The 23,033-nt window shown below is 46.4% G+C and overlaps 2 protein-coding genes across 7 annotated transcripts in view; one reads left to right on the forward strand and one right to left on the reverse strand.

Moving 5' to 3' along the window:
• NIPAL3 (NIPA like domain containing 3) overlaps positions 1-5,281 on the reverse strand; it is a 28,218-nt gene extending 22,937 nt beyond the window's left edge. For 2 of the 4 annotated variants that reach the window (XM_081961976.1, XM_081961973.1), the window contains exons 1-2: positions 5,170-5,281; positions 4,661-4,784 (exon numbers count right to left, since the gene is read on the reverse strand). The gene's annotated coding sequence lies outside the window, so the exon portion shown is untranslated. Of the gene's footprint in view, positions 1-4,656; positions 4,785-4,925; positions 4,950-5,169 lie in introns of those variants that run through there. The other 2 variants (XM_081961975.1, XM_081961974.1) reach the window with 2 other exon arrangements.
• Positions 5,282-14,616: 9,335 nt separating this feature from the next.
• STPG1 (sperm tail PG-rich repeat containing 1) overlaps positions 14,617-23,033 on the forward strand; it is a 47,412-nt gene continuing 38,995 nt past the window's right edge. For 2 of the 3 annotated variants that reach the window (XM_081961992.1, XM_081961990.1), the window contains exons 1-3: positions 14,617-14,721; positions 17,479-17,627; positions 19,473-19,576. In XM_081961992.1, the coding sequence (XP_081818118.1) occupies positions 17,555-17,627; positions 19,473-19,576 (177 nt within the window). In that variant the 5' untranslated portion in view covers positions 14,617-14,721; positions 17,479-17,554. Of the gene's footprint in view, positions 14,722-16,399; positions 16,477-17,478; positions 17,628-19,472; positions 19,577-23,033 lie in introns of those variants that run through there. The other variant, XM_081961991.1, reaches the window with a different exon arrangement.

A 23,033-nucleotide genomic window follows, 5' to 3' on the forward strand; every position in this document is an offset into this window, starting at 1 on the left:
CCACCAATATCATTCGCACATATGTTTAAATATGCTTGTCGGTCTACATTTAGCAGCCATGATATGCGAGAGGGAAGTTGGGTCTTCTCTTATCTTTCACCACAGCTCTTTCTCAATTTTAGCAATGCAACAGGTGTGGACTGCAAGATAAACAGGTGTTTGGTCCTTCCCTGGAGCTTCAGTTGCTATCTTGTAATCCCACTAGATCCAAAGCAGCAAGGTGTACACTCCTATTAAACATCCTCTTTCAAAGGCTTGTCTCTAATTGTCTCTGTAAGGCTGTCCAGAGTTACTCTGTGGTAAGATAGGTGGAGATCCTGAAGAGGAAACTCAAATAATGAGGACTCCCTGGAGAAGAGCATGATGCTGGGAAAGACTGAGGGCAAAAGAAGAAGGGGATGACAGAGAATGAGGTGGATGGATGGAGTCACCGAAGCAGTCGGCGTGAGATTAAATGGACTCCAGAGGATGGTAGAGGACAGGAAGGCCTGGAGGAACGTTGTCCATGAGGTTGCGATGGGTCAGACACAACTTCGCAACCGACAAAAAGATAGGTGGCCAATAAATTTAATAAAATAACAATAAAATAAAAAATAAAACAAAGAATAAAACAAAATAAAAATAATAAAAATAATAAAATAACAATAATAAAATAAAAATAAAATAAAAAATAAAGTAAAATAAAGTAAAATAAAGTGAAATTAAGTAAAATAAAATAAAGGCAGTGAGAAGGCTACCTGATATTGCTGAGCTGCAACTTTCATTATAGGTGGTCCTCAACTTATGACTATAATTCGGATCAGGAAAAGTCACTGTCAAGCAGCATGGTCATTAAATGAGACATCACCTGGACTGCACCCGATTTTAAAAACTTTTTTGCCATGGTTGTTAAGCAAATCACCATGCCGCTAAGCAAGTCCTCACCCAATCACCGTTTGTAACATTCCCTTCCCCCCTGACCGACTTTATCAAAAACAGGCCGGGAAGATCACAATGACCAAGACACGGCAAACGTGAGTCGGTTGTCAAGTGCCCAGATCACAACTATGTGACTGTGTGGGTGGTTGTAACTTTGAGGACTGGTCGTAAATCATATTTTCTAGCACTCTTGTAACTTTGAACCATCGTTTAACCCAGGGTCCCCTGATCTGTTGGGCACCAGGGACCGTTTCTGTAGAAAGAGGTTTTTCCACAGACGGGGGGGGGGGGGGGGGCGTGGTTTCACATGGTACCTCCCTCCTGCGCAGTGGTGAAATTCAATTTTTGTTAACTACCAGTTCTGTGGGCGTGGCTTGGTAGGCGTGGCAGGGGAAGGATACTGCAAAACCTCCATTCCCTTCCCATTCCTGGGGGAAGGATACTGTAAAATCTCCATTCCCTTCCCACTCCTAGGGGAAAGATATTGCAAAACCTCCATTCCCTTCCCATTCCTGGGGGAAGGATACTGTAAAATCTCCATTCCCTTCCCACTCCTAGGGGAAAGATATTGCAAAATCTCCATTCCCGACCCACTCCTGGGGGAAGGATACTGACCAAGAGTTGGGGACCCCTGATTTAACCAATGGTCATAAGTCAAGGAATATCTGTACTTGTCTTCACAGGCATGCTTCGAGAGAAGGAGGCCAGGACAAACTAAGGGGGGGAAAAAGAGAGATCTTCTCCTAAAAAACCAGGTGAGGAAAAATGTGGAAAACATGTTATTTATTTTTTTCCTTCTCTTGAAGCCACTGTTGGGAAAAAATGTCCTTCTGGGTTCAGTTCCAAGTGGGGAGAAAGACATTGGAAACATGGTGGCTGCTTGAAAAGATGGTTTTAATGGTGGACAGGACCACATGGGTTTTTTTGGCTCTGGGGGAAAAGGGCACATGGGTGAGAGAGAGATATATAGAGAGATTTATACCCTCTGTTGGGCTTTGAATTTGAGCTTGTATTCTGCTTGGTTGTCAGACTCCCATGGGGCCATGCAAGGGCAACTCTGTAGGCTGTCCTGAGTCCCAGGCTTGGTTGACTCTTGCTGGGTGATGATGCAATGAAAGGGCGTTGGGATTCCTAGTATGGCTCTGCCTGAAGGAGGTAGATCTTTGTTATGCAGAATAGACCATTGGCCCAGGCCTTAATGGTCCATTGACAAAGATAGGGTGTTTGTGAGAGTTTCTACCTTCCTTTCAGGGGAAATATTCTGCCCTTTTAAAATTTCCTAAAATATTTCATTTTCCTAGGAGAGGGGTCGGTGCTAACTTCCTACGCCACCCAATTCAGTTTCCACCTCAATTTCCCTTTGCAAGGGCAAGAATTTAAGCCAGCCAACTAACCCAGGATCATAAAAGTAGCATTAGGATTGTAGTATAACCACCACAGATCAAATCCTAAGGACCTGAAATCCTATGGGCAAACCGGGGTCTCTAGAGTGGCTGAATCTTATCCACCTCCACACTGACTGGAGTTAGAAACTTCCAGCTTCCGTTCTTGGCACCTGCCTTGTCTAGAACGCACTGGTTAAACTGGAAGAGGAGATGGTTGAGAAGATTGCATCACTATCTCGAAACGTCCACAGAGTGGTCATGCTAAAAACAGAGAATTGTTTGTTTTGCTCCAGAGGACAGTCCCAGGGTCAGGAGAACAGTAGGAAAACAGGTTTTGGAAACAAACATCTTAAGAGTAAACATAATTTGGTAAGAACAGGTGTGTTTTTCTTCTCTGGAGGTGCTTAGGCAATAGCATACAGATAGTCCTTGACTTATGATCACAATTGAGACTCCAATTTCTGTTGCTAAGTGAGTCATTTGTTAAGTGAAATTTGCCCCATGTTGTGGCTGTTTTTGCCACACTTGTTAAATGAATCACTGTGGTTCTTAAGTTAGTAACATTCCATGGTCCCATTTTTGCCAATTTTTGAATGATTTCCAGCAAAAATAACCCGTAAGAATACATTGATTTGCTTAACATCAGAGTTAGATTCAGCTAGCGGTTATTGTTATTGTTCATTTAATGATAACACTTATTTAATGACCACAGCAAAAATGGTCATAAAGTCACATCCAGTCATGTAGGTGCCTTGACTTATGTCCGATATGATTTACGGTGGAAATTCCAGACTCTATTACAATCATAAATTAGGATACCTGTATGTGTTTACTTATTTGTAAAATTTATTAACAAATAAAAGACCAAGAGAAAAAGACAAAGTTCCAAAAAGAAAGAAAGAAAAATAGAAAAAGGATGATTTCTGACTTTCTTTGATATATGGTTATATAATACCTCAAACTCTTATTCTAAGATTATTTGTCTACATTATTTCTATAATCCCATATAATTAATACAACAACAAAGAACAACAGTTAGAAGGGACCTTTGGAGGTCTTCTAGTCCAACCTGTTGCTCAAGCTGGAGACCCTATACCATTTCAGACAAATGGCTATAATACTAACCATCACACCCCAAAATAACATTTCATTTCTTTCCCTTTCTCTCAAAAGTCCTGTAAGCGGTTTCCAAGTAAAAATAAAATCAGTCACAAGTCTTTTCTTTAAACAAAGTTGTCAGTTATCAGTTTTGCCATCTCTGCCAATTCTATATCATTACTGTACTTAACTTTCAACCCTGCAGTTCCCATTCCTGGGGGAGGGCAAGGAGTTGTCTGTGAATAAACAAACATCTTAACATTTCTCAGTTTTAAATTCTAACACATCACACATGAACAGATAAAACCCACACAATCTCTTTAGGTTCCTCGATCATTTTTAGACTGTAAAGCTGGGGAGGGGTGGGGGGAGACGGGAAATCAAAACGTTTGAAAACTGCAGTTTTAGAATTTACAAAACCACAATGCATCGAATTTAAGAAACCTCCACCCAACCTCTCTTCTTCTCGGCTTTTCCATTCTAAGAATTAGGGTTAAAACAAATCACTAAACCAAATAACAAAGATGATTAGGAGACTGGAGACTAAAACATACGAAGTACGGTTGCAGGAACTGGGCATGGCTAGTCTAGTGAAGAGAAGGACCAGGGGAGACATGATAGCAGTCTTCCAATATTTGAGGGGCTGCCACAGAGAGGAGGGGGTCAAGCTATTTTCCAAAGCACCTGAAGGCCAGAGCACCTGAAGGAATAATGGATGGAAAGTGACCAAGGAGAGATTCGACCTAGAAATAGGGAGAAACTTTCTGAGAGTGAGAACAATCAACCAATGGAACAGAAGTTGCCTTCGGAAGTTGTGGGAGCTTCATCCCTGGAAGCTTTCAAGAAGAGACTGGACTGCCATCTGTCAGAAATGATGTAGGGCCTGCTGCTGGGGTGGGTGGTGGTGGTGGGGTGGACTAGATGACTTATAAGGTCCCTTCCAACTCTGTTAATCTGTTAACCAATTTAGCTGATGTGCAATGACAATAAAGGGTATACTATCTGATTTCCCTTCTTGGGCACCCCCAATTTTTATTTTTCTTCTGCTACCCCTCTTTTCACTTTCCAACTTTTGGTTGGTACTTTTGGAGTTTATATATAAAAAAAGCAAGCCTCCCGTTTGTTGTCCCTGCAATCCCTTAATTCGAGGTCTTTTTGAAGTTCCCGTGCAGGTATAAACAACAACACATCTTTCTGCATTTACAAACGCGCTTGCCTCACCTGAATCCCACCTCCGGGGCGCCCCTTTCGCAACCTACCTGGCACGCCAAGGCTGCGGCGTCCTTTTAGGAAAACTTCAAAGCCAAAGCCGAAGGGAATCAGGGATCCGGCCGGTCAAGTTTCCTACGAGGATTTCCCTCCGCGTTATCCCGAGGACTTTTCCTACCGCATCAGCCGAGAGGGGGAGAAAGAAAATATCTGTTTACAGCACGGCGGTTGAATCCCTAGTACAGGTCTCCTGCGTGAGCAGGGGGTTGGACTAGATGACCTCCAAGGTCCCTTCCAACTCTTGTTACTTTCTACCTCTGCCGGTCCGCAGGTCAACGGCTGAGTCCAATCCTAAATAAACGCAGCAAACCTAAATAAACGCAGCAAACCTAAATAAACGCAGCAAACCTAAATAAACGCAGCAAACTAAATAGATGCACCTCCTGGCTGTGGGGCTGCTAGATCAGCACATAATCCACCCCCTCCACCACCACCCCCGCCCATCTGAAGATCACAAAGTCTTCACTCCGGTCGTCTAAAAAAAAACCCTAGCACTCACCTGCTTCCGCTTTCCAGCTGCTGCTGCTGCGGCGGCGTTTGCAACCCAGGGGCAGAAAAGAGGCGGCGGTTTCTGGCTCTGCCCAAGCAAAACAAGCCTGCTGATTGGATCCGGAAGCCGTCACTCCCCGCCCCGGATATCTTCGCTTCTGCAAAAGGGCAGGTTGGCAAAAGGGGGTGTGCCGGATGAGAGGTATGGCTTGGCCCAGAGATGCAAAGAGCAAAGATTGCCTTTCCCCTCCCAGGTTTTTAATGTTTAATTTTTTTTTAAATAAACATGTCAAATCAATGCGCGAACAGTGTGGCTTCTGGGCGCCTTGCATCCCAATGCAAACAGAACTAATCAGATTAAACAGATGCAAAGACCAGATTGCCTTTTCCCTCCAAGTTTTTAATTATTTTTTACAAAAATGTCAAATCAATGCATACATCCCAATATAAGCAAAACTCATCAGATTAAACAGATGCAAAGCCCAAAGATGGCCTTTTCCCTCCAAGTTTTTATTTTTTTTACAAAAATGTCAAATCAATGCGTACATCCCAATATAAGCAAAACTCATCAGATTAAACAGATGCAAAGACCAAAGATTGCCTTTTCCCTCCAAGTTTTTAATTTTTTACAAAAATGTCAAATCAATGCATACATCCCAATACAAGCAAAACTCATCAGATTAAACAGATGCAAAGACCAAAGATTGCCTTTTCCCTCCAAGTTTTTAATTTTTTATAAAAATGTCAAATCAATGCATACATCCCAATACAATCAAAACTCATCAGATTAAACAAATGCAAAGACCAAAGATTGCCTTTTCCCTCCAAGTTTTTAATTTTTTTATAAAAATGTCAAATCAATGCATACATCCCAATACAAGCAAAGCTCATCACATTAAACCTTATTATTACATTCAATCGGCTTGTGGAATTCCCATAACAATACACATCTATTTTAGGTTACGGTCAATCATTATTCAATTATTCCACCTATTTCTCATTATTTTCTTTCATTTTATCAAATAGAAATGCAGTGCATTTAATCTTCCCTTTATTTCTAGCTCTTACTCTAGCTTTTAATCATATCACCCTACATTAAAAAAAACTTTTTCTTTCTTTCCTGTCTAACTTCTAATTATGTCATCTGCCTACAAAAAGAGGGGGATATTAGATACTTGTTCTAACTACAATGGTTTCCACCATTGTAGCGGGAACAGAGGTTTAATCCTATTGATCGAAGGGTCTGACAGCTCCCTATAAAAGGGCTGCTGTCAGACTCAACCTTCGCTGGATTGTTCTCGCTTGTTGTACTTAATAAAGAGCTGTTGTTACCGTTGAGCCTGTGTGTGCCTATGCATTACCCAATCTAAGGGGGGGGGGGAGAAAAAGAAGAAAAGAGAGGGAGAGATAGGGAGAGACAATTCAGAACCACAACACGGATCAAGAATCATCCTTCCCATCATCTCTTGCCTGCTTTATACTTTCGTTGCTATGCTTTAAAGAAAAGAGGGTTAAAAGGAAAAATAAATCAAAACAACAATAAAGGAAGAAAATATATATCATCTGCCCATCATCTCTTGCACTGATTGCCTTTTAGATTACGTGTTTATCCAGCTGAACAAAGATGGCCCCGCTCTCTACTAGAGAAGAAGCCCCAAACACACACAGAATTCTATATTTATTCCTTTCCTTATACTCCACCCAGCAAGGCTGGCACATCAGAGATACAGGAATCAGCCAGAAAGTCTGGCACACGGTAGATAAGATACCAAGATGTTCCTGGTGCACAGGGAGGTTATTTGGGGAAATTAGGCATTCTCTTGGAGACTTTCCACTGCCCTGCAGGTGCTTAGAGATTAGTTTAGTTTAGTTCAGTTTGGTTTGCTTTAGTTGTCAGCAGTGGCGTAGCGTGGGGGGTGCAGGGGGGGCCGGCCGCACCGGGCGCAACGTCTGGGGGGGCGCCCTGACTCGCCCCGCACCACCCTTTGCCGGACTGTGGCCACCTCTTTCTGCGCCCGGCTCGGCCCGCAAACTAAGCTCCCCGGCCCCGGCCCGCCCAGGCCCCTCCTGCGCACCGCCTACCTCCCAGCGGAGCCGGCAAGACCCGCCGCGCCGCCCCCGCGGGAGCTGAAGGAGAGCGGCACTGCGCTCCGTCTGCCCGCCGCTGCAACGCCACCGCGTCCTCCCGCTCCGCCTGGAGCGCCCCGGGGAGCCGGCGCCTTCCTGAAGCCCCCGGTGCGCCTCCCACCCCCGCGGCACCTGCTTCCCTTCAGTCGAGCCTTTTCCCGCTGCCCTTCGAGTTCCTTTTCGGGAGGAAGGCAGGAGGCCAGCATGGAGAGCCTCACTTGACTGATGCCGACCCAGGGGCAGCTGCAGTCGGGCCGCCCTTGGGTTAGGGGGCGCAAATTACTTGCCTTGCCCCGGGTGCTGACAACCTACGCTACGCCACTGGTTGTCAGCATGTACAAGGTAACTGTCTATTAGTATAGACACAGACATTATCGCATTGGTAATTGGTACAAATAAATGGATATAAATAAGCATAACATGGCCATGAACACATAAAATTAGTACATATCAATGCGGACAGTAGGCATGCTGGTGCGCTTATGCATGCCCCATTTAGGACCTCTTAGGAAACCTGTGAGGTCCACAGAAGACAGTTTAAGGTTAAAGATATGGGGGGTTTGAGGAACTAACAACGGAATCAGGTAGAGTGTTCCAGGCGTTGTATGTACAGTGTACCACTTGTACATACCCATTCTCCAGGGTCTCCCCTGAGTTGGGGTCAACGCTGGAGAAGGAGAAGGAAAGCAAAGCGGTTGGAAGCTGGCACAGCTCCTCTGTCATCGCTGCAGCCGGTGGGTGGTGCAGCCGGCTGGGAGAGGGTGAGATGCTGGGGGGGGGGGAGTGAGGGGTAGACTCAGATACCCGGGTGTGAGTCGCTGGGTATGAAATGGGGCCCAGGGAGGCAGTGGGGTCTGCTGATTGTATACTTGGCTCCTCGCTATACGTCAGCGGCCCTGCCCGAGCTCCTCGAGCTGGTCTCGGAGACGGCGGTTGAGATACCCAAACTTCTGGTTATGGGGGATTTCAACCTGCCGTCGACGGGAGCAACGTCCGAGGTGGCTCGGGAGTTCATGGCTTCCATGACAGCCATGGGCCTGACCCAACTAATTCAGGGCCCCACACACGAAGGCGGCCACACACTGGACCTTATCTTTGTATCTGAGCAGTGGACGAGTGATCTGGGAATAGGGGATTTAGAGATTACGCCCCTGTCATGGTCAGATCACTCATGTCTCCGGCTGGACTTCCCTGGCGCTACCCTCCACCGCGAGGAGGCGGAGCCAGTTTGTTCAAGCTGGTACCGCCCCAAGCACTTGATGGAACCGGATAGATTCCAGACGGAGCTTGGGCCTTTACCTGTAGCCCTGACCCGCGCTCGGTCGGAGGACCTAGTCGACGCCTGGAATAGGGCGACGGTGGGGGCCTTGGACCGGGTTGCGCCTCTGCGACCTCTCCTACGGCAATGACCCACCCGGGCTCCCTGGTACACCGAGGAGCTTAGGGTGATGAAGCGCCATAGGAGACGTCTAGAGAGCTGGTGGAGGTCCTCACGCTCCGAATCTGACCGAACACAGGTAAGAGCTTATTTACGGACCTACCTTGTGGCATTGAGAGCAGCCAAACGTAGACATTGTGCCGCTCTCATTGTGTCTGCGGATAACCGCCCTGCCGCCCTGTTTAGGGTGACCCGCTCTCTCCTGTTGCAGGAGACGCGGGAGGCACCCTTGCAGGGAAGAGCAGAGGAGTTTGGGGAATATCTGCAAGACAAAGTCGCTCAGATCCGGAGCGGATGGGCCCCCCCCAGTGGACCGGATGAGCCGTCATCAGTGAGTCTTGTGAGCCCACTCTGGGAGGAGTTTGACTCTGTTGCCCCCGAGGATTTAGACGGGTTGCGTGGACGGCTGCGACCCACCACATGTTCAATGGACCCGTGCCCCTCCTGGTTGGTACTGGCATCCTGGGAGGTGACGCGAGGCTGGCTTCTGGGCCTGGTGAACGCCTCATTGAGCGAGGGTTCCTTACCGACTGCCTTGAAAGAGGCGGTGGTAAGGCCCCTGCTCAAGAGGCCTTCACTTGACCCAACGGAGCTAGCTAATTATCGTCCAGTCTCCAACCTCCCCTTTTTAGCGAAGGTTGTTGAGAATGTGGTGGCGCAGCAATTTCCACGTCACCTCGACGAATCCGTATATCTAGACCCACGCCAGTCCGGCTTCCGACCCGGGCACAGCACCGAGACAGCCTTGGTCGCGTTGGTGGATGATCTCTGGAGGGCCAGAGATAGAGGTTGCTCCTCTATCCTGGTCCTATTAGACCTCTCAGCGGCTTTTGATACCATCGACCATGGTATCCTACTGCGCCGGCTGGAGGGGATGGGAGTCGGAGGCACCGTTTTACGGTGGTTCGGCTCCTACCTCTCCGGCCGGATGCAATATGTGTTGACTGGGGGGCAGAGGTCGACCCCGAGGCCACTCTCTTGTGGGGTGCCGCAGGGGTCGGTCCTCTCGCCCCTTTTGTTCAACGCATATGTGAAGCCGCTGGGTGAGATCATCCGTGGTTTTGGGGTTGAGTACCATCTGTACGCTGATGATACTCAGTTGTACATCTCAACCCCAAGCCACCCCAACGAGGCTGTCGAAGTGATGTCCCGGTGTTTGGAAGCTGTCGGGGTCTGGATGGGGGACAACAGACTCAAACTCAACCCCTCCAAGACTGAGTGGCTGTGGCTACCGGCACCTCGGTTCAGCCAGCTGATTCCATCACTGGCCATAGGGGGCGAACAATTGCCCCCTGTGGAACGGGCGCGCAATTTGGGCGTCCTCCTAGACGCCCGGCTGTCAATGGATGATCATGTGGCAGCCATGGCAAGGGGGGCGTTCCACCAGGTTCGCCTGGTGCGCCAATTGCGCCCCCTTCTGGACCGTGATGCCCTACGCACAGTCACTCATGCACTGGTGACGTCTCGCCTGGACTACTGTAACGCTCTCTACATGGGGCTTCCCTTGGGACGCGCCCGAAGACTGCAGCTAGTCCAGAACGCAGCCGCGCGGGTAGTCATGGGGAGTACTAGGTACTCCCACGTAACACCTCTCCTGCGCGAGCTGCACTGGCTGCCTGTGGTCTTTCGGGTGCGTTTCAAGGTTCTGATCACCATATTTAAAGCGCTACATGGCATAGGGCCTAGTTACCTGCGGGATCGCATCCTCCCACATACATCCCTGCGGCCAATCCGCTCTCACAGGGAGGGCCTTCTCCTGGTGCCGTCCACGAGGTAATGCCAACGGGCGACACCGAGGAGTAGGGCCTTCTCTGTGATGGGCCCAACCCTCTGGAATGACCTCCCCCCCGACATTAGAACCACTACTGACCTCCGCTCCTTCCGACAGAAACTGAAGACACACCTGTTCCGACTGGCTGGTTTGGCATAATTTATAACGTCTACCTCCTGGCATACACATTCTTACTGGTTTTTAGAGGGATAGTGTTTTAAATTTAACCTGATATTTTAAACTTTTGTATCGATTTATTTATTTAGCTGTACAGTTTGGCATATTTTAGCCTCCTCTCATACATGTATTAATGTAGTTATTTCTATGTTTTAATCTGTTGTATTTTGATACGGACTGTACACCGCCCCGAGTCCCTTTCGGGAGAGGGGGCGGTATATAAATGCTAATAAATAAAATATAATAAAAATAATAAATAATAATAATAGACGCAGGTAGTGCCTTTCTTTGCATTGGGCGGGCTCTAGTGGCCACGATGGCAAATGTCCAGTGGCAGGTGGCCAAATTTGGGTGAGGTTTAGCAGTAGGGTCTTTGGTTCTATAACAGAGCAGGAAGGGACCTTGGAGGTCTTCTAGTCCAACCCCCTGCTCAAGGAGGAGACCCTATGCTGTTTCAGGCGAATGGCTGTCCAGCCTCTACTTAAAAACCTCCAGTGATAGAGCACTCATAACTTCTGAAAGCAAGCTGTTCCACTGATGGATTGTTCCAGTTCCATAAGATTTGAGTTGATCACCCAGCTTGAGAAAGTCTAGGATCAAATTCACATGATTGAAAAACAAAATAGGAAACTGCTATTGGAGGTCCTCACGCTCCGAATCTGATCGAACACAGGTAAGAGCCTATTTACGGACCTACCTTGTGGCATTAAGGGCGGCCAAACGTAGATATTGCGCTGCTCTTATTGCGTCCGCGGATAACCGCCCTGCCGCCCTGTTTAGGGTGACCCGCTCCCTCTTGTCACAGAGGACGCAGGGGGCACCCTTGCAGGGCAGAGCAGAGGAGTTTGGGGAATATCTGCAGGATAAAGTCGCTCAGATCCGGAGCGGATGGGCCCCCCTCAGTGGACCAGACGGGCCGCCAACAGCGAGTCTTGTGAGACCATCCTGGGAGGAGTTTGATTCTGTTGCCCCCGAGGATTTGGATAGGTTGCGTGGACGGCTACGACCCACCACATGTTTAATGGACCCGTGTCCCTCCTGGTTGGTACTGGCATCTTGGGAGGTGACCCGAGGCTGGCTTCTGGGCCTGGTGAATGCCTCATTGGGTGAGGGATCCTTACCAGCCGCCTTGAAGGAGGCGGTGGTGAGACCCTTACTTAAGAGGCCTGCACTCGACCCAATGGAGCTAGCTAACGATCGTCCAGTCTCCAACCTTCCGTTTTTAGCGAAGGTTGTCGAGAATGTGGTGGCGCAGCAGTTTCCACAACACCTTGACGAATCCGAGTATCTAGACTCACGCCAGTCCGGCTTCCGACCCGGGCACAGCACAGAGACAGCCTTGGTCGCGTTGGTCGATGATCTCTGGAGGGCCAGAGATAGAGGTTGTTCCTCTATCCTGGTCCTATTAGACCTCTCGGCGGCTTTTGATACCATCGACCATGGTATCCTATTGCGCCGGTTGGAGGGGATAGGAGTCGGAGGTACCGTTCTGCGGTGGTTCGGCTCCTACCTCTCCGACCGGAAGCAATGTGTGTTGACAGGGGGACAGAGGTCGACCCCGAGGCCACTCACTTGTGGAGTGCCACAGGGGTCGGTCCTCTCGCCTCTCCTGTTCAACACATATGTGAAGCCGCTGGGTGAGATCATCCGTGGTTTTGGGGTTGAGTGTCACTTCTACGCTGATGATACCCAGCTGTATATTTCAACCCCAAACCACCCCAACGAGGCTGTCGAAGTGATGTCCCGGTGTTTGGAAGCCGTCGGGGTCTGGATGGGGGACAACAGACTTAAACTCAACCCCTCCAAGACTGAGTGGCTGTGGCTACCGGCACCTCGGTTCAGCCAGCTGATTCCATCGCTGGCCATAGGGGGCGAACAATTGCCCCCTGTGGAACGGGCGCGCAATTTGGGCGTCCTCCTTGATGCCCGGCTGTCAATGGATGACCATGTGGCAGCCGTGGTGAGGGGGGCGTTCCACCAGGTTCGCCTGGTGCGCCAATTGCGCCCCCTACTGGACCGGGATGCCCTACGCACGGTCACTCACGCGTTGGTGACGTCCCGCCTGGATTACTGCAACGCTCTCTACATGGGGCTGCCCTTGGGACGCGCCCGGAGACTGCAGTTAGTTCAGAACGCAGCCGCGCGGGCTGTGATGGGGAGTACAAGGTACTCCCACGTAACACCTCTCCTGCGCGAGCTGCACTGGCTACCTGTGGTTTTTCGGGTGCGTTTCAAGGTGCTGATTACCATCTTTAAAGCGCTCCATGGCACGGGACCTAGTTACTTGCGGGATCGCATCCTCCCACATACATCCCTGTGGCCAATTCGCTCACACAGAGAGGGACTTCTCCTGGTGCCGTCCACTAGGCAATGCCAACGGGCGACACCAAGGAGTAGGGCCTTCTCTGTGATGGGCCCAACCCTCTGGAATGACCTCCCCCCCGACATTAGAACCACTACTGACCTCCGCTCCTTCCGGCAAAAATTGAAGACTCACCTGTTCCGATTAGCAGGCCTGGCATAATTACAACTGTCCCTCCTGGCAAATGTATTAACTGGTTATTTTAGGGGTATTGTTTTTAACTTATTGTGTGTGTTTTAGGGGTTCAAAATCCTATATTTATATATATTGCTTTGTACAGTTCTTTTAATTCCATTTTTAACCTCCTCCATTCCAACTGTACATATTCAATTTTTATTGTATTTTGATATATTTTGCATGGACTGTACACCGCCCCGAGTCCCTTTTGGGAGAGGGGGCGGTCTAGAAGCATGAATAATAATAATAATAATAATAATAATAATAATAATAATAATAATAATAATAATAATAATAATAATAATAATAATTGGGATTGGTAGGATTATACCTGTTTTTTGCAGAGGCAACATGAATGCCTATTAAGATGAATGGACACTCATATATTGTAAAATACAATACAATAGCAGAGTTGGAAGGGCCCTTGGAGGTCTTTTAGTCCAACCCCCTGCCTAGGCAGGAAACCTTATACCAGTGATTGCGAACCTTTTTTGGCTCGCGTGCCACAAGTGGGGGGGAGCGCAGGGGGGTCAAGTGCGGGCGTGCCGCACCCATAATGCAACGCGTGACCACCCCAGTGCGCATGCGCGCAAAACGCGCGACCACCCCATTTTTACATGTTTTTTTTGCCCTCCCCAGGCTCCAGGGGCTTTATAGGAGCCTGGGGAGGGCGAAAAGAGCCTCCCCCGGCCCTCCGGAGGCTTCAGGGACTGTCCAGAGGCTTCCCTGAAGCCTTCGGAGCGCTTAAAACCACCCTCCGAGCAAACCGGAAGTGACTTATACCAATAAGGCTTATACCATTTCAGACAGATGGCTATCCAACATCATATATATGATATATGATATATGATATGTGATATGTGATATGTGATATGTGATATGTGATATATGATATATGATATATGATATATGATTGATGATTGATGATTGATGATTGATGATTGATGATTGATGATTGATGATTGATGATACATGATACATGATACATGATACATGATACATGATACATGATGATATATGATATATGATGCATGATGCATGATATATATGATATATGATATATGATATATGATATATGATATATGATATATGTATATGTATATGTATATGTATATTGAATATCATATATCACATATCAATCACATATCACATATCACATATCATATACTGTATCATATATCATATATTGTATACCATATATATTATATATACCATATATCATATATCAATCATGTATCATATATCATATTATATATCATATCATAGGAAAGCTGCAATGTATGGGTGCCTTTTGAAAATCGCTGTTTTGCTGCTTTCCCAAGAGAGCATCCCAACCCAAGCAGCTGAGTCTGGAATCCAGAGTCCTGCTCTGTGATTGGTCCAATTGAAAGCTAGCGGAAGTAGGAGTGGAACGAATTGGAGGAGGAGCTGCCTTTGTTCTCCGGTTGCCTAGGGCAACAGGTGGTGTACATGCTCCAGTGTCTCGCCTGGAGGTAGCCCTGGGAACCAGGTAAGCAATCAGCAGCCGGGAGGGGGCCTTTTCTAGGTAAATCTGTCCATGCAGCCATGATGAGGATATCGTCCACGGCTGCAATCTTAAAACGGGGAGGGGCAACCTACAGTCCCACCACCCAAGGCAGCCCCCAAGGTCCTTTTGTGCAGAGCTTGCAAAACACTTCTGGGGGTTGTTTGTGGCCCAAACAACCTTCCCCCTCCAAAGCAGTTACAGACCTGACACATTTCCCATCCCCAAATCAGGGGAGGAAAGGTGTCATCCCTTCAAGGGAAGCCAGGACAAGGAAGTGGCCTGGAAAGGATTGACTCACAGTATCTCAGAAAACCTGATGGATTTTGTCTCTGCCCTGTCCTTGCCTTTAAAACCCGGGCTCCACATTTGGCGTGGAACTGATAACATTTTTATCCCTGAATTTGGGAGAGAGATTAACTTTGCAAAGATAGTGGGTGGTGGTTGTTTTTTTTGCCCCTCCTGAAAACAAGAGTTACGAATCTTTCAGGCAAGCAAAAAGCTGTAATTATTTAGGTGAGAGGGTGTCCAATCTTTTTATAGGGTTCAGAAATTAACAATGCAATTCTTTATTTATTATATTTATATACTGTCCAACTCACTCGCCTATGACACTGCGTGGTTTACATCATTGTAAAATCAGAAGCATTCAAATGAAATATTAAAAATAATAGAAATTAAATACATTAGATACATTAGATGTGTAGAAAAAGCAATTGATACCAACCTGTATACTGCACAAGTAAAAAAAAAAGGGTTGTGAAAGTATCTACACAGATTTCTCATATCCTGGATATAAGTTGTTTCAACTTCCACCCTCAAAAGGACGCTATAAAGCACTGCATGCCAGAACAACTAGACACATTTTTTCCCCAAATGCCATCATTCTGCTAAACAACTAATTCCCACATCACTGTCAAATTATTTACTAAGACTGTATTACTATTATTCTTCTCTTCCTTCCTAGTACCTATCTCTTCCCACTTATGACTGTAACCATGTTATTTGTATCTTTCAATTTATGTTTTATTTGTTTACTAGTACGATTTGATGGCTTATTAGTAACCTTAACTATCACTAAGTGTTGTTATCTTTTTATTCTTGATGAATGTATTTTATTCTCATTATGCACACTGAGAGCATATGCACCAAAGACAAATTCCTTGCGTGTCCAATCACACTTGGCCAATAAAAAACTCTATTGTTTATTCATTATTCATGTGAAGTTTCTGAAAGCAACACATTGAACAATTTGAGACATTAATTAGATGTGAGAGTTGGACATTGATCTTAGATAACATTGCACAATTGGCAAATTTATGGATTACTATGTCCCTTACTAGTTGAGCTTGTATTTTTCTTAATACTTACAAATATATTAAAGGAATTCCAGAATATGCTCCCTTTTATTTAGTTGCTGAAGTTCTTGCATACCAAAAGAAGAAATGGCTTTTTTTTTGGCTAAAAGGAAAACATGGTCTCCTGAACTTCAAAAAAAAGGCAGGGATGTCATGCTAAAATGCTAATATCTCCTTTATTAAAAAGACAATAACGAAATCTAAAATTCCAGGTAACACCATTTTAGGGCAAACAAAATCAAGGGAGGTTATATTGAAAAGTATTCCCTCAGCTGCAGCCCTCACTCCTTTATCTGCCAAGGAAGATAAATTAATAACATATTTTAGAAATGGGTCACGGAAACAAGGGGATTGCGGAAAGCATCTCTGAACAATTTTACAGGTGTGATTCTTCAGTTTTCTTAGCTATCATTTCAAAGTTTATTGTCATCAGGATATTTTTGGGCTTGCAATCTGGCCTACAGTTGGGAGACTTCTGAGTGGGCTTTCATCCAAGAACTAACCGGCCCAGCCCTGTTTAGTCCACACAGCTAACATTACCAAGGTTGAAAAACACTGTAATACAGGGGTGGGATTGAAAAATTTTAGCAACCGGTTCTCTGCCCAGTTGGTGGGTGGGTGTGGCCATGGTGGGCATGGTCTACCCGGCCTCTTGCACTCGGGGGGTGTATTCACCCTCCCCAGGCTCCAGAGGTTTTCATCGAGCGTCCGGGAGGGTGAAAATGGCCTCCCCAGGTCTGGAGGCCTTCCGGAGGCTGGAAACAGGCCCATTTTTGGACTTCCGGTACTTCCAGTAGGTCCAGTTTTTGTCCTCCCTCAGCATTTGTCAAGCCTCCGGGAGGCTGAAAGTGGCCTCCCCGAGGCTCCAGAGGTCCTCTGGAAGCTGAAAATGGTTCTCCCAGAAATGGGCCTCCCGGAGGTCTGCTTCCGGACTTCTGAGAGGCCCATTTTTTGCCCTCCCAGAGCCTTCGCACAGGCACGGCACTTACCTGGCATGATGAACGGGCTGCGTGGAGACTCCTGGGAGGAGAGGGGCGGGGTGGACGGGGACAGACAGTCCTTGCAACTACCGGGTTGGCGAACCAGATGTAAAATTAACACCTGGTTCGCCCAAACTGGTGCAAACTGGCTGAATCCCACCCCTGCTGTAACAGGATGAAGCAGGAAGGGAACCTTTCTAGATGGTGCCCCCATCCAGACTGAAAATGCATGCTGGCATTGATGCATTGTCTTAGTTTTGTCCAACAAGGTTGGCGATTCCCCCCCCCCCCCATTGGTAAAAACTGGGCTAGTGAAATGGTTCTGTGCTTCTAATGGCTATAAAATTCTCCCTTTCTGACATTACCTGGTTGTAATAACGTGATGTGTGTGCTCAGTTTTTTAGAAGCATGATGATGGCATGAAGAAGGATCCACTCACCAAGTTTGCAATCATTGTTTGTCATAGAGACCAACTTTGACATGAGTTCGTTGTCTCAGGCCTTCCCAACTGCAACTCCTAATCTGACTCCGACTCCTGACAATATCGAAGGAGGTAAGACATGGAATATAAATACTGTCCTGGTAAGAAGCCAGACCAGAGAGTGGGAAGTTTGAACATAGCTTAATCCAGGGGTGTCAAACTCACGGGCTGTGGACCGTGTTTTGCTGGCCATGCCCACCCCCTGTTTAACGAAGAAGGAAAAAGTCACGATACCTCAAATTCAGGTAAGAGCCTGGAAGATGATGATCGTTCATTGGCTTAAAACGCATTTCTCTCCATAGGGACTGTCCCCACTCGTGCTCACTGACAACTTCCCCTCCCCCTGGAAACAGGCAATTGATCACAAGCTGGGCTCTTATGGGCTCTCACCGGTATTCTTAATGTCCCTAGGCTTTGACCAAGCAAAGCAAGTAGTAATCAATAGAGCGAAGGACATGGAGTTCCAAGAAGAACTAAATAGGTTGCCTCTCCACAGTAGGGACAGAATCAAACAGCGTGTGTGGGAATTGGCAAGATATCTAAATGATCTGATCTTCCCAAAACAAAGAATAGCTTTCTTTAGAGCCAGATTTAACCTTCTTCCTTCAGCACTCCTCCAGGGCAATTATAAAAGAACACCAATAGCAGAACGGTTATGTATATGTGGTAAAGGAGAAGTTGAAGATATCTCACATGTTCTATTATACTGTGAGCTATACAGAGTTTATAGGTCTGCACATATTCTCCCCTTATTAGAGAGATTGCCAAGGAGGGCAGACAATTTTTGTCAAGGCTTTCTCCTCCAGGACACAAACCCGGCTACCACGCATGCAGTGGCAAAATTCTGTGTTGCTGCAATGTCCACCAGAAAAAAAATTGGTTACAGAATTATACTTGTTATCTTGTACCAATTATTTGGACATATCTCTAACAATTTCTGGACCATTATATCTACTCCCATACTTATCGGCTTTTTACCCACGTAAACCAGGGAGTGACCCGAATAGTTTGAGAGCATGCATTTTCTTAACAGGGATGCTATTATTCACTTTTAATGTCAGTACTTTTTTAAATTTATTGTAAAAATGTAATGTTTATTGCTGGTCTTTGACCGTAATAAAGATGTCTCTTCTCTTCTCTCTCTCACGATATGTCACGTGACAACAACATGACTCTACGGGTTTGACACCCCTGGCTTAATCCATTGCACCAAGATTACCGGTATATCTGCCCTAAGAAAAGATTTATACTATCCGAAGAGAAACAGAGTAGTATATGTTACATTTATATTATAGTGATGTGGTGCTAGTGCAGGGATTAAGACCATCTGTTTAGTGACTGTTCAAAGTTAAATGGCATTGAATAAATAGGGTTAACCAATCCTTTTTTAATCACTTGGTTTTCCTTTCTATTTAGTGTGTAATATATAACATATATATAAAATATAAAAAAGCCACACACAAAAGCAAATAATAGGAAAAATGGGAGAGGGAAAAGGGAAGTGAAGAGTGTAGAAAAGAAGAGAAAAAGAAAGAAAAGGCATGACTTCTGACTCTTTTTGGTGCAGTAGAATAAGATAGTAACATAAAACCTCAGCTTTTTACTTTTACATAATAGTATAAACTAGCCGTTTCTATAACAACAAATCTATCTAATCGGTAAAACCCAAAATCAAAATTTCATTTCCCCCTCCCCACCTCAAGCACAAAGTCCAGAAGTGGTTTCCAAGTAGAACCAAAAGTAATTGTGTTGTAAGTCAAAGACTAACTGTAGGCAGGTATCCCAGACGCACTGCAGTTCCTTGGCAATGCTGAACTTGAACTGCAAAGCTATCATTCATCCAACGCATGGCTGAGCAGAACTTAGAACCTGGGTTTGCTCCATCCTCACCTGAAGCTCGTCAATTTTCTTTCCTAGGTGCACCCTATTCTTCCATCCCTCTCAAATACTACACCAAAGTGATTCCCAACACCGAAAAGGTGGGCTTCAATTCCCAGGCAAAGAGATTTAAATGCCCTGAGGTAAGAGATGTTTCGTTTTCTTGACTTTTGCCCATCTCTTTGAGTCTGGAGATTATGAAGGGACTTACAATAATACAATACAATAGCAGAGTTGGAAGGGACCTTGGAGGTCTTCTAGTCTAACCCCCTGCCTAGGCAGGAAACCCTATACCGTTTCAGACAAATGGCTATCCAACATCTTCTTAAAGACTTCCAGTGTTGGGGCATTCACAACTTCTGGAGGCAACTTCTGTTCCACTGATTAATTGTTCTCACTGTCAGGAAATTTCTCCTCAGTTCTAAGTTGCTTCTCTCCTTGATTAGTTTCCACCCATTGCTTCTTGTCCTGTCCTCAGGTGCCTTGGAGAATAGTTTGCCTCCCTCTTCTTTGTGGCAACCTCTGAGATATTGGAACACTGCTATCATGTCTCCCTTAGTCCTTCTTTTCATTAAACAAGACATACCCAGTCCCTTAATCATCTTCATTGCTCTTCTCTGCACTCTTTCTAGAGTCTCCACATCTTCTTTACATTGTGGCAACCAAAACGGGATGCATTATTCCAAGTGTGGCCTTACCAAGGCATTATAAAGTGGTATTAACCCTTCAGGTGATCTTGATTCTATATTCTACTTATTAGGGAATGTAACCTGGTTGAATGGCTGTTCAGCTGAGGGTTGTTGCCCATGTTGTATCATTGGTGTTCTTGGAGCCTGAATTTTGTGCTGTAAAGTTTTCATTATTCTAGTACAGTGATGGCGAAGCTTTTTCTGATGGTGTGCCAAAATTGCGCATGCGTGTCCACACCGATTCAATCCTCCCCGTCCATCTGCACATGTGCACATAACCCCCCCCCACGCATGCACACACGACCACCCCCAGGCTCTGGAGGCTTTCCTGAAACCTGGGGAGGGCAAAAAATGGCCCCAAGGGGCCAACCAGAAGTTCAGGAATGAACTTCCTGTTGGCCCTTTGTTCCTGTTTTTCGCCCTCCCCAGCCACTGGAGGCTTTCCTGAAGGCTGGGGAGAGTGAAAATGGCTTCCCCCACCCCCCGGAAGGCCAAAAATCAGCTGGCCAGCGTGTGCATACGTGCTGGAGCTGATGACTGGCGTGCCAGCAAATATGGCTCCGTGTGCCACCTGTGGCACGCGTGCCATAGGTTCGCCATCACGGTTCTAGTACATGGCTGTCCAACATTGGCAACTTTAAGACTTGTGGATGTCAACTCCCAGATTTCCTTAGTCAGCCAATCATGGCTGGCGGGGGAATTCTGGGAGTTGAAATACATAGGTGTTAAAGTTGCCAACGTTGGACACTCCTGCTCTAGTAGGTAACTTCATCAGAGCAGAAGTTGGTTGGTTGGTTACTTGATTGGTTGATGGTTCTGTGGGCAGCGTTGTTTTGTCAGTGACTGGTGTCTTGCTATCGGGAAATTATTTATTTGGTTGATGATGGGGGTGGTGGTTCATATCTAGATATTGGTTGCTTCCTGTGTGAAATTGATGTTGACAATTGTGGAACAGGCAGCAAATTGGGAACGTGCTGTTCTTTTCCAGTGCTCATTGAACTTCCTGTTGGTGAACATTTGGTGATTTATTGTCCGTTGATAAGTTTATGTTCTCTTTAAGCGAAGCCATGGTCGATTGCTGTGTAATGCTGGAGGGAAATGATGCTGTTTTTTTCAACCTTGGCAGCTCTAAGAAGTGTGGACGTCAACACCCAGAATTCTGCAGTCAGTATAGGAATAGTGTGAGTTGAGGTCTACAGGTCTTAAAGTTGCCAAGGTTAGGAAATAATGGTCTGTTGGATACAGAACAGTGGTGGGTTCTGGGGGGTATAGTAGGAGCAGTGGCCACCATATCGGAATGATATTTCGGTGGGCCCACCCGCCTGCCTGGCTCCCTTACCTGTTTTTAAGCCAACTGGGCTAGTTATGCACACACGTGCAACATACAGCACCTGTGTGACCTCTACTGAACAGCTGGAGTGTCGTAGGGTGGTGGCGTGTGCATGCATGTGCAGTGCATGTGCATGAGGTGGACGCCCAGCCCTGTCGGAGCGTACCGGGTGCGACGGGATCCGGAATCCACCACTGATACAGAAGGTACATACAGACCCAAAACCCAGCTTCTGTAAGCTACATAACAACTCAAGGCCTTTAACAGAACAGAATAACAGAATTGGAAGAGACCTTGAAGGTCTTCTAGTCCAACCCCCTGCTCAAACAGGAGACCCTGTACAATTTCAGACAAGTGGCTGTCCAACCTCTTCTTAAATCCTCTAGTGATGACGCACCCACATCTTCTATTATAAACAGATCTCCAAATTGGTTTTTATTCCAAATGAATGGTCATAGGCAGTGGTGGGTTTCAACATTTTTTAGAACCTCTTCTGTAGGTGTGGCCTGCTTTGTGGGAGTGGCTTGCTGGCCATGTGACTGGGTGGGAGTGGCTTCCCAGCCATGTGACTGGTTGGGGGTGGTTTGCCAGGCATGTGACCGGGTGGGAGTGGCTTGCCAGCCATGTGACTGGATGGGCGTGGCCAACTTGTAAAATGTGGTGAAACTCACTTAACAACGCTCTTGCTTAGCAACCAAAATGTTGGCTCAGAAACTCTGGCATTTGAAGCACGCAAGTCTTAAAGCTGTCAAGTTACAAGACCCTTGCACCCCTAACCCTTTAGAATAAAAAACCCCAGGGGTGTTCGAACTTGACAGCTTTAAGACTTGTGGACTTCAACTCCCAGAATTCCTCCTCTGGCTCTTCATCTTGATGATGTGCGGATGGGCGGGGGGAGGGAGCTGGAACCGGTTCTAAACGGCACTGTAGATTTGTGGAACCTCTTCTATAGAAGAGGTTAGAACGGGCAGGAACCCACCCCTGGTCATGGGTGATACCAAGAATCCCGGAAACAATCATTTGGTGGAAAAAAAAGGCTGAGACTCACAGATTATTAAAGCAAGATTCTTCTATTTTGGTATTGTAAATTTCCCTTTAGACCAGTAGGGGATAGTAGAGCCTCACAAAAGAGGAGACCTAAGCTGTTCAAAACTGCATTGAAAGCTGGGCACATATATTGGGTATGTGTAAGTATGTGTGCTTTAAAGTGCAGCGTTCCACAACGGTGCTCCCATGAGTTAAAAGATTAAAAATCTAATCCTAAATCATTGCCATTGTTTCTCATAAGGATGCGAGAATACAATACAATACAATAATACAATAGCAAAGTTGGAAGGGACCTTGGAGGTCTTCTAGTCCAACCCCCTGCCTAGGCAGGAAACCCTATACCGTTTCAGACAAATAGCTATCCAGCATCTTCTTAAAGACTTCCAGTGTTGGGGCATTCACAACTTCTGGAGGCAACTTCTGTTCCACTGATTAATTGTTCTAACTGGCAGGAAATTTCTCCTCAGTTCTAAGTTGCTTCTCTCCTTAATTAGTTTCCACCCATTGCTTCTTGTTCTATCCTCAGATGCCTTG

The sequence above is a fragment of the Natrix helvetica genome, assembly GCF_964273705.1.
Source record: "Natrix helvetica genome assembly, chromosome: 9".
In the NCBI taxonomy this organism is placed as follows: Eukaryota; Metazoa; Chordata; class Lepidosauria; order Squamata; family Natricidae; genus Natrix; species Natrix helvetica.